Here is a 19,027-nt window from a genome sequence, read left to right on the forward strand (position 1 = left end):
CATTTTGCCCCATCTGTGCCTCATTGTGCCCCATTGTGCCCCATCAGTGCCTCATTGTGCCCCATCAGTGCCTCATTATGCCCCATCTGTGCCTCATTGTGCCCTATCAGTGCCTCATTATACCCCATATGTGCCTCATTGTGCCCCATCAGTGCCTCATTATGCCCCATCTGTGCCTCATTGTGCCCCATCAGTGCCTCAGTGTGCCCCATCTGTGTCTCATTGTGCCCCATCTGTGCCTCATTGTGCCCCATCTGTGCCGCATTGTGCCCCATCTGTGCCTCATTGTGCCCCATCAGTGCCTTATTCGTGCCCCCCATCAGTGCCTCATCCATGCATCATCCGTACCTCATCCATGCATCATCCGTGCCCACCCATGCCACCTCAGTGCTCATCAATGCCACATCCATGCCCACCCATGCCACCTCAGTGCTCACCCATGCCACATCCATGCTCATCCGTGCCACATCCGTGCTCATCCATGCCTCACCCGTGCTCATCTGTGCCTCATCTGTGCGACATCTGTGCCTGCCCATGCTGTCTCAGTGCTCATACATGCCACATCTGTGCCCGCCCATGCCACCTCAGTGCTCATCCATGCCACGTTAGTGCTCATCCATGCCACATCCATGCCACCTCAGTGCTCATCCATGCTACATCCATGCCACTTCAGTGCTCATCCGTGCCACTTCAGTGCTCATCCGTGCCACATCCATGCCACGTCAGTGCTCATCCGTGCCACATCCATGCCACGTCAGTGCTCACCTGTGCCACATCAATGCCACATCCATGCCATGTCAATGCTCATCTGTGTCACACCCATGCCACGTCAGGGTGCTCATCTGTGCCTCATCCATGCCACATCAGTGCTCATCCGTGCCACATCAATGCCACGTCAGGGCTAATCCATGCAACATCAGTGCTAATCAGTGCCACATCCATCCCACATCAGTGCTCATCAGTGCCACATCCATGCCACGTCAGTGCTCATCAGTGCCACCTCCATGCCATGTCAGTGCTCATCCGGGCCACATCCATGCCACATCAGTGCCACTACAATGCTTATCAGTGCCCTACAGTGTCTCACAAAATTGTAATGGGAAGTCAGGAAATGACGGAGCTCCCTGCATGTTGGGCCTCCGTATGTGGCCAGGCTGTGGAAAAGTGTCACACATGTGGTATCGCCATACTCAGGAGGAGTGGCACAATGTATTTTGGGGTGTCATTTTTGCTATGTACATGCTATGTGTTAGAAATGTCTAATAAATGGACATCTTTGTGTAAAAAAAAAATGCGTTTTGGTTTTCTTTCCACATTTTCCAAAAACTTGTGGGAAAAAATGACATGTTCAAAAGACTCATTATGCCTCCTAGATCATGTGTTGGGGTGTTTTCTTTCCAAAATGGGGTCATTTTGTGGGTAATTCCATTGTCCAGGTGCTCCAGGACTTTCAAAAGTGTGATAGGTCTTCAGAAAATTATATGTGTAATTTTTGCTTCTAGAATGCCTGACGGTGCTCCTTGGATGTTGGGCCTCTGTATGTGGTCAGGCTGTGGAAAAGTGTCACACATGTGGTATCGCCATACTCAGGAGGAGTAGCAGAATGTATTTTGGGGTGTAGTTTCAAGTATGCCTGTACAGTGAGTAAGAAATAACTTGGTAATAGGACCATTTTGTGAAAAATATATATTTTTTTACAAAATTTTCAGTCTTTTTTCATTTATAGCGCAAAAAATAAAAAACCCAATTATGATTAAATACCACCAAAAGAAAGCTCTGTTTGTGTGAAAAAAAGGATGAAAATTTCATATGGGGACAGTGTTGCATGGCTGAGTAATTGTCATTCAAAATGTGAGAGCACTGAAAGCTGAAAATTGGTCTGGTTAGAAGGGGGTTTAAGTGCCCAGTGGGCAAGTGGTTAAAAGGGAGAGGGTTGAGACTTTAAATGAAACGTGTGACACAGCCACTATAGTAAAAAACATGAAGACAATTTAATTGTAAATAAAATTGTCTTCGTGTTTTTTACTATAGTGCCCGTTTCACACGTTTTATTTAAAGTCTCGACCCTCTCCCTTTTATACATGATCCAGCAGAGAGGCAGAACAGTGATCTGCCTATGTAAACAATGCAGATCACTGTTCTGTCAGTAAGGCAGGCATGGATCCTGTGTTCCTTCAAAGCAGGGACAAGGATCCATGTCTTCCACTAGTAAAAGCACCTCCCACACAGTACAGAAACACAGACTAGGCACAAAGTTACCCTTTGATCGCCCCTGAAGATAACCCCTTCCCAGCCAGTGCCATTAGTACGGTGACAGTGCATTTCTTTAGCATTGATCACTATATTAGTATTACTGGTCCCAAAAAAAGTATGAAATGTGTTAGTATGTCCACCGCAATATCGCAGTCCCGATATAAGTCACTGATCGCCGCCATTACTAGTAAAAAAAAAAAAATATCCTATAGTTTGTAGATACTATAACTTTTGTGCAAACCAATCATTATATACTTATTGGGATTTTGTTTACCAAAAATATGTAGCAGAATATAAATTTATGAAGAAATTCGATTATAGCATAAAGTAAAAATCTTTTTTTTTTTTTAACCACTTTACCACCGGAGGATTTTGCTGTCTTACGTCTGGGCCACTTTTTGCGATTTGGCACTGTGCGACTTTAACTGACAATTGACAATTGCGCGGTCGTGCGACGCTGTACCCAAACAAAATTTACATCCTTTTTTTCCCACAAACAGAGCTTTCTTTTGGTGGTATTTGATCACCTGTGCGATTTTTACTTTTTGCGCTATAAACAAAAAAAGAGCGTAAATTTTGAAAAAAATAACAATATTTTTCAAATTTTTTTATATGAAATTCCCCCCCCCAAAAAAAAATGTAAAAATCTATTTTTTTTAACTACTTGCCGCCCGCCCGCCGTCAATTGACGGTGGAGCGGTGCGACCATTATCCTGGGAAGACGTCATATGACGTGATCCCAGAATAGCAGGGCAGGCGCGCGATCGCGTGCGCCGCCCTGCACTGCCGGTGTCGGGTGTCCCCGGGACACCCCCCGTCACCGTCAGGGGGGAAACAGCCAATGGGCGTGGCTGTTTCCCACGTGATCGGCTGTGTTCCAATGACACAGCCGATCACAATGGAGGCGCCCGGGAGATGACCGCGCATGCGCGATCGGGAGCGCGCAGCGCGGTCATGTCAGTGGCACTGTGTTCCGTAGGAACACAGCTGTCGCCGGCAGTAGTAAACAGTCACTGACAGTGACTGTTTACTATGTGATTGGCTGTGAATCCATTCACAACCGATCACAAAATGTAAACAAAGAGCAGTAACTGACTGTTACTAGCTCTTCTCCTCTCATACAGTTTCCAGTGTGAGGGGAGAAGAGCTAGAAATAGTGAATTACTGCTCTGTACACCTGTAAAAGTAAAATCACAATAAAATCACACTAATAAAGGTCCCCACACAGTCCTCAGACCCCCCCCCCCCCAATGTCACCTGTCACCCAACAATCACCTCATCAGTGCCCAGAAATTGACACCCATAAGGCTACGTTCACATGTGAGCGTAGCGATCGCGGGCAGAATCACCGCGATTCTGCCCGCGATCCGGAAATCATTGCAAATTGCGGGACGCCTGTGCGTTGCCCGTTTTTTGCAATAGCACCCCAAACGCTGTGCGATGTTGCCGCCATTTCCGCCTGTCGAATCGCGGTAACATCGCGCAAACATCGCATGACGCCCAAAAAAGGTACAAGAGCTTCTTTGGGGCATCATGCGTTGTTTGCGTGATGTTACCTCGATTCGGCAGGCGGAAATCGCTGCAACATCGCACAGCGTTTGGGGTGCTATTGCAAATCACGGGCAACGCACAGGCGTCCCGCAATTTGCAATGATTTCTGGATCGCGGGCGGAATCGCAGTGATTCTGCCCATGATCGTTACGCTCACATGTGAACGTAGCCTAAAGTTCACCGGTCACCAGAGACTGCCATCAGTACCGCCGTGCACCATCGCCCGTCACCTGTCACCCATCAGTGACCATCGCCCGTCACCTCATCAATTATCGTCACCTGTCACCGCATCAGTCATCGTCACCTGTCACCCCATCAGTTATCGTCACCTGTCACCCCATCAGTCATTGTCACCTGTCACCCCATCAGTCATCGTCACCTGTTTGCCATATACATGCAATCACTTACTGACCGCCTAACGACTATATGCGTCGGGCCATTAAAAGCTAAATACTGGGGTTATGGCAGCAGATAGCCCCCATAACCCCGGTATTTTTTGAAACGGCGGGCGGTCGGCTTTCAGATAAGGGTGGTCCCAGTGGCGGATTCGCCACAGAATTACCCTTACGGTGCAGGGGAAGAGGTGCCCCCCCCTCCTGCCACGTCCCAGACGTTTTCCCAGCTTACCGGACCCGCCGGCAGCGGGGAAAACTATCCGGTCCCGGATCCTCAGAGACAGGAAGTTGAGTGAGGGAAAGATGGCCCTCACTCGACTCTATGGTCTTGGAGGACCGGAGCTACGTCAAAAGACGTTGCCTAGCAACCGGTTTAAAGGGCCGCTTTTTTTTTTTCTGTTTTCTTTTTTCCTCTTTCAACAATTTTTTTTTTTTTTTCTTTGTTAGTGTAGTTGTGAGGTCTTTTTGACCCCAGATCTCACAATAAAGAGGACCTGTCATGCCTATTTCTATTACAAGGGATGTTTACATTCCTTGTAATAGGAATAAAAATTATCAAAACATTTTTTTTTTTAAACTGTGTAAAAATAAAAAAATAATAAATAAAATAAATAGAAAAAAAAAAAAAAATTAAAGCGCCCTGTCCCCGTTAGCTCGCGCGCAGAAGCAAACACATACGCAAGTCCCGCCCACATATGTAAACGGTGTTCAAACGATACATGTGAGGTATTGCCACGATCGTTAGAGCGAGAGCAATAATTTGAGCCCTAGACCTCCTCTGTAACTCTAAGCTAGTAACCTGCAGAAATTTTTAAAATGTTGCCTATGGGGATTTTTAAGTACCAATGTTTGGCGCCATTCTGTGAGCATGCGCAATTTTGAAGCATGACATGTTGGGTATCTAATTACTCGGCGTAACATTATCTTTCACATTATGGAAAAAAATTGGGCTAAATTTACTGTTTTCTTATTTTTTTGTTAAAAAAAGTGAATTTTTTTCAAAAAAATCGCATTTGCTGCACAAATATGGTGTGATAAAAAATATTGCAACGATCTCCATTTTATTCTCTAGGGTCTCTGCTAAAAAAAATATATATAATGTTTGGGGGTTCCAACTAGTTTTCTAGCAAAAAAAAAGATTTTAGTCTTTTGTCAAAGACAAGTGTCAAAAATAGGCCCAGTCTTAAAGTGGATAAATGGACAACTTTGTGTAAAGCGCTACTTGGATGTTAGGCCTATGTATGTGGCCAGGCTGTGAAAAAGTGTTACACATGTGGTATCGCCATACTCAGGAGGAATAGCAGAATGTATTTTGGGGTGCAATTTTTGCTATGTACATGCTATGTGTTAGAAATATTGCATAAATGGACAGCTTTGTGTAAAAAAAATGTGTTTTCATTTTCTTTCCACATTTTCCAAAAACTTGTGGAAAAAAATGACATATTCAAAAGACTCATTATGCCTCAAAAATTATACGTTGGGCTGTTTGCTTTCCAAAATGGGGTCATTTTATGGGGGTTTCCATTGTCCTGGTGCTCCAGGGCCTTCAAAAGTGCGATAGGTTGTCAGGAAATTATATGTGTAATTTGTGCTCCTAGAATGCCGGACGCTGCTACTTGGATGTTAGGCCTCTGTATGTGGCCAGGCTGTGAAAAAGTCTCACACATGTGGTATCGCCATACTAAGGAGGAGTAGTAGAATGTGTTTTGGGGTGTAGTTGCAAGTATACATGTGCTGTGTGAGAGAAATAACCTGTTAATGCGGCAATTTGTAAAAAAAAAAAAAAATGTTAATTTTGCAAAGCATTGTGGGAAAAAATTACAACTTCAAAAAACTCACCATGCCCCTTATTAAATACCTTGGAATGTCTACTTTCCAAAAAGGGGTCATTTGGGGGGTATTTGTACTTTCCTGACTTTTTAGTGTCTCAAGAAATGAGATAGGCCTTCAGTACATCAGGTGTGATCAAGTGTGATCAATTTTCAATGATTCGCACCAATGCTTGTGGACTCTATAACTTTCACAAAGACCAAATAATATACACTTATTTGGGTTTTTTTTACCAAAGATAAGTAGTAGTATAAATTTTGGCCAAAATTTGTGAAGAAAAATGACTAATTTGCAAAATTTTATGACAGAAACAAAGAAAAATGCGTTTTTTTCACGATATTTTCAGTCTTTTTTTATTTATAGCACAAAAAATAAAAAACCCAGTATTGATCAAATACCATTAAAGAAAGCTCTATTTGTGTGAAAAAAAGGACACAATTTTTGTATGGGTACAGTGTTGCATGACTGAGTAATTCTCAGTCAAAGTGTGAGAGCGCTGAAAGCTGAAAATCGGTCTGGGCAGGAAGGGGGTGAAAGTGCACTGTAGGCAAGTGTTTACATTTTTGGCCAATTTGTTTTCTGCTACCTATGTTTGGTAAAAAAATCACAATAAGCGTATTTTGATTGGTTTGCGCAAAAGTTATTACGTTTACTAACTAAGGGAAAGATTTCTGTCATTTTTGGTGTTTTTTTTTTTTAACGAGTAATGGCGGCGATCTGCGATTTTTTTTGCGGGACTGCGACATTGCGGCGGACAGATCGGACCCTTGACTGACATTTTTGACACTTTTGGGGGTACCAGTGATATTACTGCAGTAATCAGTGCTATATATATGCACGGTTACTGTAAAAATGACACTGGCAGGGAAGGGGTTAATTTTATTGGAGAGGGAGGGGTTAATGTATGCCTGGTGCTTACTAACTTGTGTGGGGGGAGGTGACTGTGTGACACAAGGACAGATCGAGGGTTCAGCTATGCTGAACCCTGCAATCTGTCCCTGCCTTTCACTTAGGAGATCCGCCCGCTTGTGTTTACACAAGCGGGCGGATCTCCACACTCGATTCCCTGACGATCGGGGGGAGTGCAACGGCGACCGCCGCTGCTCCTCCCCTGGCCAGACTCCCGCTGTAAATGAATACAGCGGGAGCGAGCCTCCGGCGCCGCGCGCGCCGCCAAGAAGTGGAAATGTCTGCCGACGTAGTACTACGTCGTCAGACGTTATCGAGCCACTTTGCCGCAGTAGTGCTCCAGTGAGCAGTCGGCAAGTGGTTAAATTGTGTCTTTTTTGTTTATGTTGAAAAAAATAAAAAATGTAGAGGTGATCAAATACCACCAAAAGAAAGCCCTATTTGCGGGGAAAAAAAGACATACATTTTATTTGGTTAAAGCGTCGCATGACCGTGCAATAGTCAGTAACGCAGTGCCGTATCGCAAAAAAAAAACCTGGTCGTGAAGGAGGGTAAATCTTTCAGAGGTCATGTGGTTAAAAGCACAAAGTGTATATTGTATGTGTTGTTTTGACATAAACCCAAACAAAAATTGCTTTTAGCGTAACCAGCATTTACCTGACTTCTGCAGGGCTACTGCACCAGCGGCTGTCCCTGCTACCTGTGTCACCATAACTCCGTATCCAAATTTTTCACATCTGCTAACCTGAAAAGAAATCATTTTAGAATAAACATAAACCAAAATATAAAATGTCTAATTATACATGCTGTATCAATGTGAATATGAAAACATAAGTATATGTCTCATGCTTGACACATTTATATTTATTTATAAATGTGTTCACACAACTGTCTGCTAAGGATTCACACATTTTTTCAACGGAATCCAATTAGATAAATGGGAGAAAGCGGTGTGAACATTGTGTAAAAAACCTTTATAAATAGACCCTTAGCAAATTTCCAGAAAATGCTAATTTTGAGTATTTATGTGTGCTTGCCCTAAAGTGTATGTCTGGACAAAAACTGAATTTTTGTAAAATCTTACCTGTAAAATTCCTTTCTCTGAGTCCTCCGACAGTCGCCGCCCCTTCATATTCATCACCAATGGGTTATGTCCTCTCATCCGTAGGAGTAGCTAGGCAATAGAATATGTTAGTACAAAGACTTTTAACATATCCCACCCCCAGGGGGTGGTCCCCTCAGTACATAACCCTCCACTTCCTGTATCCAACTCAGTTTCAGTGGAATAGCAGTAGAGAGTATATCAAAACCCCAAAAGAGGGGCGGGGGCGGCGACTGTCGGAGGACTCAGAGAAAGGAATTTTACAGGTAAGATTTTACAAAAATTCAGTTTTCTCTTACGTCCTCCGACAGTCGCCGCCCCTTCATATTCATCACCAATGGGATGTCCCAAAGCAGTGTAAACATGAGGGGTGGGAAGAACGCAGCCGCGCCCAAGGCAACGCCGTCTCCCCATCAGAGAAAGGAACCTTACCAAAGGAAGGAAACCAGTTGGGCATAAGAACAAAACACTCGCTCAACAGGAGCAAGAAAACCCAGGGAAAAACAAATGTCCCAAACAGTCAAAGAACCCGTAACAAGGGTTCTAGGGAACTGCCGCACCAAGAACCTTGCGGCCAAAGGAAGCATCAGCCGATGCCTGAACATCTACTCTGTAGAATTTTGTGAAAGTGTGTACGGTCGACCAAGTCGCCGCCTTACACACCTGGGCCACAGAGGCCCCATGACGACAGGCCCAAGACGTACTCAGAGATCTGGTAGAGTGCGCCTTCACAGGTACAGGGGGAACTTTCCCCTTCAAAGCACAGGCCTGTTCAATGGTCTGTCTGATCCATTTGGCGATGGTAGAAGCCGACGCCGCCATGCCCTTCCGAGGACCTTCCGGAAGAACAAACAAGGCATCCGACTTGCGAAAAGACTCAGTCGAGTTTAAGTAGACTCTAATCGCCCGGACAACATCCAAGGAGTGAAGCAGCACCTCCGTCGGATGCTTAGGCTTCGTGCAGAGCGAAGGTAGGACAATGTCCTCATTGAGATGAAAGTCCGAAACCCTTTTTAGAAGAAAAAAAGGGTTAGGTCGCAGGACCACCTTGTCCAAATGCACAACCAGATACGGAGATTTGCAGGACAAGGCTGCCAGCTCCGACACTCAACAAACGAGGTGATAGCCACCAAAAAGGCGACCTTCTTGGATAACAAAGACAGCGAGATCTCCCTGATCCTTTCAAAAGGAGCACGCTGCAATACAGACAGGACTAGATTCAAGTCCCAAGGGGGAAGAGGGTCCCTCCTAGGAGGGATCAGATGACGTACCCCCTGCACAAAAGTGCTAACCAAAGCGTTAGATGCCACAGGACGTTGAAACAGAACGGCCAAAGCGGACACCTGACCCTTGATCGTAGCCAGCGCCAAACGCTGTTCAACACCCGACTGAAGGAAAGACAACACCCTAGACACTGAATAAGTGGTAGGAGAGAAACCCCTGGATTCGCACCAGGCAAAATACGCCTTCCAAGTACGGTAGTAAACCTTCCCCGAGGAAGACTTCCTCGCATTGATCAAGGTGTGAATGACCTCAGGGGAAAGACCCCTGTTCTTCAGGACCTCGGTTTCAACAGCCAGGCCGTCAAAGCCAGCGACTGTAAAGCAGGATGGAAGATCGGTCCTTGCGACAGAAGATCTTCTCGAAGAGGCAGACGCCACGGGACGTCGATTGCCAGATTTACGAGGTCTGCGTACCAGGACCGGCGAGGCCAGTCCGGTGCCACAAGAATCACCGCAGTTGGTTCCGAGTGCAACCTGCGAAGGAACCTGGACAGCAATTGAATCGGTGGAAACGCATACATCAGTCGGTACTGAAGCCACGGGGCAACCAACGCGTCCGACGCGTCTGCCCGAGGATCGCGCGTCCTTGCCACGAACCGTGGAACTTTGTTGTTCAGACGAGACGCGAACAGGTCTACCTCCGGGAGGCCCCACTTCGCGCACAACATCTGGAAGACATCCGGGTGAAGGGACCATTCCCCCTGGTCCAGGGTCTGGCGGCTCAGATAATCCGCCTGCCAATTCTCCATCCCCGGAATGTGAACTGCTGATATCGCCGGGACATGCGTCTCGGCCCAAGACAGAATCGCGGCCACTTCTCGAGCCGCCTGGGCACTCCTGGTGCCCCCTTGGTGATTGATGTAAGCCACCGCCGTGGCATTGTCCGTCTGCACCCTGACCGGACAGCCGTGAAGACTGTCCGTCCAACGGCGAAGACAGAGGAGTATCGCTCGCAGTTCCAGAATGTTGATCGGAAGGGAAGACTCCTCTGTCGACCAAACACCCTGGGCGGACAGAACGCCCAGAACACCACCCCAGCCCGACAGGCTGGCGTCCGTGGTGATCACCACCATCGTCCATGAAAAGGGACAAAAAGACTTGCCCCCCGACACTGAGGGGGACCGAAGCCACCACAGAAGATCCCTTCTGGTCTGAGAACTCAAGGACACCTGAAGATCCAGAGAGTGCGGTCGCCCGTCCCACTTGGACAATATCTCCGCTTGGAGACCCCGAGTGTGAAACTGGGCGAAGGGAATCGCCTCGAAAGCCGAGACCATCAATCCCAGACACCGCATGCACGTCCGAATGGACGAGAACTGATTGTCCCTGAGGGACCTGACTCCCTCCTGAAGAGTCCTGAGTTTGTCGTCCGGTAGGAAGACCTTCGCCTGGACAGAGTCCAGAATCATTCCCAGGTATGGGAGGCGGACCGACGGGCACAATGTTGATTTTGGGAAATTGATCGTCCAACCAAACTCTTGCAGAGTCTGCAACGTGACGGACAGATCCTTCACCAGACCTTGGTTGGTCGCAGACCGAACCAGAATATCATCCAGATATCCCAGGACCGATATGCCCTGGGCCCTCAACAAGGCCAGAACCGGTGCCAGCACTTTGGTGAACACCCTCGGAGCCGAGGCGAGACCGAAAGGCAAAGCTACAAATTGGTAATGATCCTCCGCTATGGCGAATTGAAGGTACCTCTGGAGACCCTCGAAGATGGGGATGTGAAGATACGCATCCTTCAAGTCGATGGAAGCCATGAATTCCCCCGGAACCAGGGCAGCCACCACCGACCGCAGGGATTCCATGCGGAACTTGCGCACCCGCACAAAGCGGTTCAGCGCCTTCAAGTCCATAATCGGACGTACCTTGCCCTCTTTCCTGGGCACGGTGAACAGATTGGAATAGAACCCCCGAAATCTGTCCCGATGAGGCACCGGGACCACCACACCCTGAGCCTTCAGGTCCTGCACCGCTAGGCGCAGGTCCCGCAAACGCTCCGGGGATAACAGAAGATGAGGGAAAGAATCTGCTCTTCGGCCGAGAGAGAAACTCGATCTTGTAGCCAGATCGAACGATTTCCTGAACCCACCTGTCCCGAACCCGGGACAGCCATGGCCGAGAGAAACCGAGCAAGCGTCCCCCCACCCCAGACTCGGGTGAGGGCGCCCCTTCAGGCCGCACTGTTGTGGGCCGCAGAACCGGATTGGCCGGACTTTTGCTTACCTGCCCACGGCTTCTTGTGGGAGCCTTGACCCTTTGACGGCTTGCCCCTATAGTGTGACCGAAAGGCACGAAAGGACCCCTGATGGGATCGAAAGGAAGCATGCTTCTTACCGGGAGCCGCCTTGGGCTTGTGGGATTGAGGCAAGAGCGTGCTCTTACCACCCGTGACTCCCTTAATCAGTGCATCTAAGGATTCGCCAAAAAGGCGAGAACCATCATAAGGCAGATTGGCCAAAGTCTTACGGGAAGATTGATCCACAGACCAACACTTCAACCAAACCAGGCGGCGATTTAACACCGCCACACTGTGTACACGTGCAGCCAACGGAACCATATCCAGGTCCGCATCACACAAGTACATGACACCCTGGTGGATTTGATCCACCATATCCAAAGTCGCCTGGGGGGCAGAATCAGCCACCAGGACCCGCCTAAGCACCTGCGTCCAGCTCGCGACCGCCTGGGCCGCCATAAGAGAAGCAAATAAGGCTTTTAACATAGAACCCATAATAGAATAGGTGTGACGGGCAAGAGATTCCAGTCTCTTGTCCGTGGCATCCCGGAACACCGGGGTGTCTTCAGCCGGAATCGCAGTGGATTTGTTCGAAACCGCTATCGCATGATCCACCGGCGGTGGAATACACCAGCGCTCATCAGTAGCAGGCGTAAAGGGATAGCGTAGCTTAAACCTACTAGGTACAGCAAATGGCTTGCGTATATTACGCCACTGTTCTTTCACAGCATTTTGGAAATCATCAGTGCAGGGGTACACCTGCGACGCTTTGCGCCTTTTCTGCGTTCCATAAGCCGCTAAGGCAGCTGAAGGACATGATTCCTCCTCTAACCGCAGTGTTTGCTTGATAGAAGCAACCAATTCATCCATGAGTGCAAGCTCTTCAGACGAGCCAGGGGGAGAATTATCAACCCCCTCCACCTCAGCCTCCAGTTCTGACCCGATAAGGTCCAGGGAGGAACGGGACCCCGATAAGGAGACCCCAGCCACAGCAGCCCCAGCACCATCACCCTCTGAATCAGAGGAAACTGACACCCTGGGCCTTTTTGTGGATTGAGCAGCCACCAGCATTTGCACCTGAGTCGCAAGGCTAGCCACAATCGCAGCCAAATCCCCCCCGGGGGGGAGAGTGCTGACCCCTGGCTTCCCACTAAGGCTGTAGGAAATTTGTTTTCCTGAGAATCCATGCCCCTGTAGCAGAAAAATAAATGGGTGACCGCCCCTTTAAGAGAGCGCTGCGATCGTAGCCCACTTCACACAAAACACCCCACACAAGGGACCCCCACAGGGACAATGAACCAAGGCAGGATACAGGGAATAGAGGGAAATGAACCTGGAGATCGCTGCTGCTGCTGCTGCCTGCGGTGCTTCTGAAGGAAAGGAAGTGCTGGTGTACAGGGCGCTCTATTAAAGCCTATGGAGGCTACAAGAAAATGGCCGCCATGCATGTAAAACATGCGGCCGGAGCGATCGCAGCCAAAATGGCGCCGTTTGGCGCCGAAACCGCCGCTCCCACACCCCATGAGGGTGAAGTAGAAAAACGTACCAATTGCCCAGCAAAAGGAAAAAACATGTTAAACCGCCGCAGCGGCGCTGTAATGTGCCCCAAGCATGAGAAACTCAAGCCCCACAGCACACAGCCGTTCACATGCAAACTGACACAGAGTGCAGCACAACCCCCCCTCCTGCAGCCCACAGCATGCAATACGAGGGATAGGGAGACATTAACATTGTGAACACAGGGTAAGGTAACACAGTCCCAGACTGACACCCCCCAGACAGACAGGTCCCCACATACATACACTTACCTCTTACATGGCGTGGGGAACCCGCACAGGCGAACAAACCGCTGAACATGAGGCAGGGAGAGTCGCATCTAGGACGCATCAGAAGGTGGGTTGAGAAACCGCACAGCGTCCGGTGAGGTAGCCACCTCACCTGGCATCCCTGCACGGAACAGGGATGGGTCGTTCAGATAACTCAGGAGCGATACCTGACTGAACGCTCGATGGCGGGCTGAGAAACCACTGACCCACAACCTGCGACCAGGGGGGTCAGCCCGAGACGCAGCCCGCATGATCCTCTTCTTCCGAAGAACTAACTAACGCTGATAAAATAACAGCTAACAAGAAAGAGAGAGAAAAAAACTCAAATAAAATCCAAAGAAAGGAAAGAGAGCTGAGACAAGGTGTCCCAGCACAGAAACATCCAGCCACTCCTGACAGCTAGACAAATGAAACTGAGTTGGATACAGGAAGTGGAGGGTTATGTACTGAGGGGACCACCCCCTGGGGGTGGGATATGTTAAAAGTCTTTGTACTAACATATTCTATTGCCTAGCTACTCCTACGGATGAAAGGACATAACCCATTGGTGATGAATATGAAGGGGCGGCGACTGTCGGAGGACGTAAGAGAAATAAAGTTATACAGTATATGCAGTACATTTATCCCCATGTTTTTAACACTTGTTGATCTGCCAGAAATCTAGTGCGCTCCTCTGCCTCTGTTGCACTGAATTCCCAAGCAGTGTTCTCAGCCCTGTCTAAATTCTCTTCTGCAAGACTACAAAGCTCTTCTCTCTCCCTATCGCCATAAGGGAGTATTTTGTAGCAGAGCAGGTGAGGACACAGGCCGGGCATAAAACACTGTGGGGTTGCAGTACAGCAGAGGTATTGTCAGTTCACTACAAAAAGTAAAAAAGTCACTGGGTTTCTGGACAGATCAAGAAGTATTTGTGGCATTTAGAGGGACAAAACATGGGGAAAGCTCCCTAACTGTTACCTGGGTCAAGATATCACCCAAATAGGGAATACATTGTTTTCAATGAGTTGGCTGACTGCATTTTGAGAAGAAAAAGTAAAGCACAGCCACTGTGTAGCACTCTAAAGCAAAAAGCATGGAAACAGAGAGGGTGTGCATCAATTCTCTCACACAGCAGGACAGTGCTAAACATGTACAATGAGAGAGATTATCAGAGGGATTTATTTCAATAGTATAGCTTAATTCAGAATTTCCTCTTAAAGCTGCTCTAAAGTAGCACTGTGGAAGAGCAAAACCTGCTTAAGACCTCTTCCTAACTGTGCGTCTGTTTGGGGTGAAAATCAGTCTCATCTTCAATGGTAATTTTGTCCTATTTTAAGAAAATAGGTCTCAACTGGATGCCTAGGTTTACAGATGCAAGGATTGCAAATACACAAATTCACAAATGTGTCATTTTGGCCAAAAAAAAAAAAGTAAGTGTCATCTACCAAGGTAATTTTGTTGCAGATCGAAGCAAATATGTCTCAGTTGAATGCTTAAGTCAGCCTTTCTCAACACGGAGGAAACCTTGAAATAAGTTTCAGGTCTCAGGGAACCCCTGCTAAAATGACTATATTTACAGCTCATGATACATTAGTGTGATAGTCAGTGGGATGAATGCTCCTTACACTTGTGGACATTGGGAAGAATGACCTTCTTCCAGATAGCTAAGATGAATGGTGTCAGGGGGAACTTATCTGAGAGGAATAAATTGCCCATTGCTCAAGGAACCCTTAGCAACCTCTTGAGGAACCTTAGAGTTCCACGGAACCCTGGTTGAGAAACACTGGCTTAGGTTAACAGGTGCAGGGATCAAAAATACACAAAACAATTGATTGGATAGGATTTTCTAAGGAGAGGCTGGTCTCCATCTAATTTTGTTGTTAGTTTGTTTGATAAATGCTCCCCAAGGGAGTGTAAAGATTAACACACAGTAATAAGATACTTTAAATTAAGTGGATCACTTCTAGGCTCCACTCACACCTTGGCGTGTGGGGGGACTTTGCCATGGTTGACATGCAATAACTCGCGCTGCTATAGTGGTGACATCGCAATGCATGAATATTGTCGTTTGAAAAAGGAGCACAAGCTATTTCTGGGTGACAGCGTGGCGCGTTATGATTTGCCGCGATTGCAGCACGATTTATTGCAGGACAACCACGGGAAACTTGCACCACAATTGAGGTCCCGTGAAGAAGTAATGGCATCGCAAATGCGTCCTTCGTTTTGCTGCGATTCTGGAATTGCAGGCAGAATCGCTCGATTCTGCCGGCGATTCCAGAAACACCCAGGTGTGAATAGAGCCTGACATACAAAAAAAGAAAAGAAAAGACTATATATTCCTTTTAAACATTTAAAAACATGCATACACTGTATTATTCTCAACCACCAGTGGGTTATTGCTCATCCAGATTCATCTAGTTGGGCACTGATCACAACATACTGAAGCTGGCAACATATACAGTAGGCAAAAGAATAAGGCCTCATGCACACTGGATGTTTTTACAGCGGCTGTTTTTGGCATCAGATGTTTTTTTCTGCAGCCAGTAAACTCCCCAGGATGTTATCCTATGTGTCCATGCACATATAGGCTGTTATCAGCCATTTCGGCAGGGGTGTTTCTGGCTGAATAAAAAAAAAACCCAGAACTTTTTGAGAGGAGTTTTTCAGCTGTAAAAATGCTTCTAACGCTGATAAAAAGCTTAAATGGCACAAAAAAAAAAAAAAAAAAACGCTTTTTGAGCCATAAGCTTTTGTAGGAGAATAGTTTTGCTAAAAAAAAAAGCTAAAAAATTGCTACTGCTGAAAAACACTGAAAAACGCTACTGCAAAAAAGCTGAAAAACTCCTTCTACAGCTTTCTACTGGTGTTTCTATAACGTCCAGTATGCATAAGGCCTAATGCATAGATCAGCTGTAGTGGAAGTACATAGTTTATATTCACAATTACAGAAAAGTATGCCATTTGTGTAAAAGTAAAAAAAAATATACGAAGATGTAAATTTATAGCACAATTTCCAGAGAATCCATGGCACAAAGGTTGAGACCCAAAGTAACACTACCTAAATAAAAGTGTGTGCATTAGCAAGGTTTTAATTGCGGTCTGAATCCCCTCTGGAGAGAATCATCCTGGTTGTCCATTGTGACCAAAAAAAAAAGTGAGGAAAAATCCAAAATGTTGGAGTTTTCACTAGATTAAGTGAGGGTAAATCATCCAATGAAAACACATGTTCCAGTGACAACTGTCTAAGAGGATAATTGCCTTCACTTTGGTGAAATGTCCTCTGATTCTCTGTGGCATCTTTGGGACAAAAGTGAAGGCTAAATCTCTCTATTAAGACACAAACTGCAAAAAATAGCTGATAGTGGTTTTAAACCTTTCCTTCTCTACCCAAAAACGTTTTGGCCATACATACATTTCAATTCATATTTTAATAGACAGGCCTTTTTTCACTATAACTTGAATATACAGTCAGGTCCATAAATATTGGGACACCGACACAATTCTAATCTTTTTGGCTCTATATACCACCACAATGGATTTGAAATGAAGCAAAGATGTGCGTTAACTGCAGACTTTCAGCTTTAATTTGAGGGTATATACATCCAAATCAGGTGAAAGGTGTAGGAATTACAACAGTTTGTATATGTGCCTCCCACTTTTTAAGGGGCCAAAAGTAATGGGACAATTGGCTGCTCAGCTGTTCCATGGCCAGGTGTGTGTTATTCCCTCATTATCCCATTTACAAGGAGCAGATAAAAGGTCCAGAGTTAATTTCAAGTGTGCTATTTGCATTTGGAATCTGTTGCTGTCAACTCTCAATATGAGATCCAAAGAGCTGTCATTATCAGTGAAGCAAGCCATCATTAGGCTGAAAAAAACAAAACAAACCCATCAGAGAGATAGCAAAAACATTAGGTGTGGCCAAATCAACTGTTTGTAACATCCTTAAAAAGAAAGAACGCACCGGTGAGCTCAGCAACACCAAAAGACCCGGAAGACCACGGAAAACAACTGTGGTGGATGACCGAAGAATTCTTTCCCTGGTGAAGAAAATACCCTTCACAACAGTTGGCCCGATCAAGAACACTCTCCAGGAGGTAGGTGTTTGTGTGTCAAAGTCAACAATCAAGAGAAGACTTCACCAGAGTGAATACAGAGGGTTCACCACAAGATGTAAATCATTGGTGAGCCTCAAAAACAGGAAAGCCAGATTAGAGTTTGCCAAACAACATCTAAAAAAGCCTTCACAGTTCTGGAACAACATCCTATGGACAGATGAGACCAAGATCAACTTGTACCAGAGTGATGGGAAGAGAAGAGTATGGAGAAGGAGAGGAACTGCTCCTAATCCAAAGCATACCACCTCATCAGTGAAGCATAGTGGTGGCAGTGTCATGGCGTGGGCATGTGTGGCTGCCAATGGAACTGGTTCTCTTGTATTTATTGATGATGTGACTGCTGAAAAAAGCAGCAGGATGAATTCTGAAGTGTTTCGGGCAATATTATCTGCTCATATTCAGCCAAATGCTTCAGAACTCATTGGACAGAGCTTCACAGTGCAGATGGACAATGACCCGAAGCATACTGAGAAATCAACCAAAGAGTTTATTAAGGGAAAGAAGTGGAATGTTATGCAATGGCCAAGTCAATCACCTGACCTGAATCCGATTGAGCATGCATTTCACTTGCTGAAGACAAAACTGAAGGGAAAATGCCCCAAGAACAAGCAGGAACTGAAGACAGTTGCAGTAGAGGCCTGCCAGAGCATCACCAGGGATGAAACCCAGCGCCTGGTGATGTCTATGCATTCCAGACTTCAGGCTGTAATTGACTGCAAAGGATTTGCAACCAAGTGTTAAAAAGTGAAAGTTTTATTTATGATTGTTAATCGGTCCCATTACTTTTGGTCCCTTAAAAAGTGGGAGGCACATATACAAACTGTTGTAATTCCTACACAGTTTACCTGGTAAATACCCTCAAATTAAAGCTGAAAGTCTGCAGTTAAAGCACATCTTGTTTGTTTCATTTCAAATCCATTGTGGTGGTGTATAGAGCCAAAAATATTCGAATTGTGTCAAAGTCCCAATATTTATGGACCTGACTGTATATATGGGCATTTTATTAGGAATAACATTTAAAGTGCAGCAGGAATTTTCAATCCAACATTAAAATCAATGTTTTATCCAAATACATTCTTAGAGAAGTCTTCCAAATCATATAGATAATCCTCATAAATTACTCTGAAATGCCCTATGAGGATGCCGCTGTAAGAACTGTTTTTCTCCTCCAGTCTTTTTCAAACGCTGTAGTCAAAAAGGCTTAATATATTCTAAACATACCTGAAGCTTTTTGGTAAATCGACCAAACATGTAAGTTACACATTCATTGATGGCTTCCGTTTGTTGAAGAAACAGAAGTCCCCTGGGTGTAGCAGCAAAGTTTAACAAGCTGTCCAGTAAAGATTCCTCCCACACCATCCTACAAAGTCAGATATGATTTAAGATTAATAGCACATTCTAACAGGTATAAATCAATAACTAAGAACATTACTTGGTACATTTCACACATAAACCCACAAAAGCAGAAACTGAGTCACTAACAACGTTAGCATTTCTTAGACAAATTAAAGAAACTCCAGGATCTTACCTGTAAAAAAA

General features: G+C 46.0%; 1 protein-coding gene across 2 annotated transcripts in view; it reads right to left on the reverse strand.

Moving 5' to 3' along the window:
* Positions 1-19,027, reverse strand: part of TBC1D32 (TBC1 domain family member 32) — a 532,407-nt gene that overhangs the window by 261,719 nt on the left and 251,661 nt on the right. For both annotated transcript variants that reach the window (XM_082249090.1, XM_082249089.1), the window contains exons 19-20: positions 18,710-18,848; positions 7,596-7,683 (exon numbers count right to left, since the gene is read on the reverse strand). In XM_082249090.1, coding sequence (XP_082105216.1) covers positions 7,596-7,683; positions 18,710-18,848 — 227 coding nt within the window. The remainder of the gene's footprint in view (positions 1-7,595; positions 7,684-18,709; positions 18,849-19,027) is intronic.

Source organism: Pelophylax lessonae (genome assembly GCF_965119305.1).
Source record: "Pelophylax lessonae genome assembly, chromosome: 3".
Taxonomy (NCBI): Eukaryota; Metazoa; Chordata; class Amphibia; order Anura; family Ranidae; genus Pelophylax; species Pelophylax lessonae.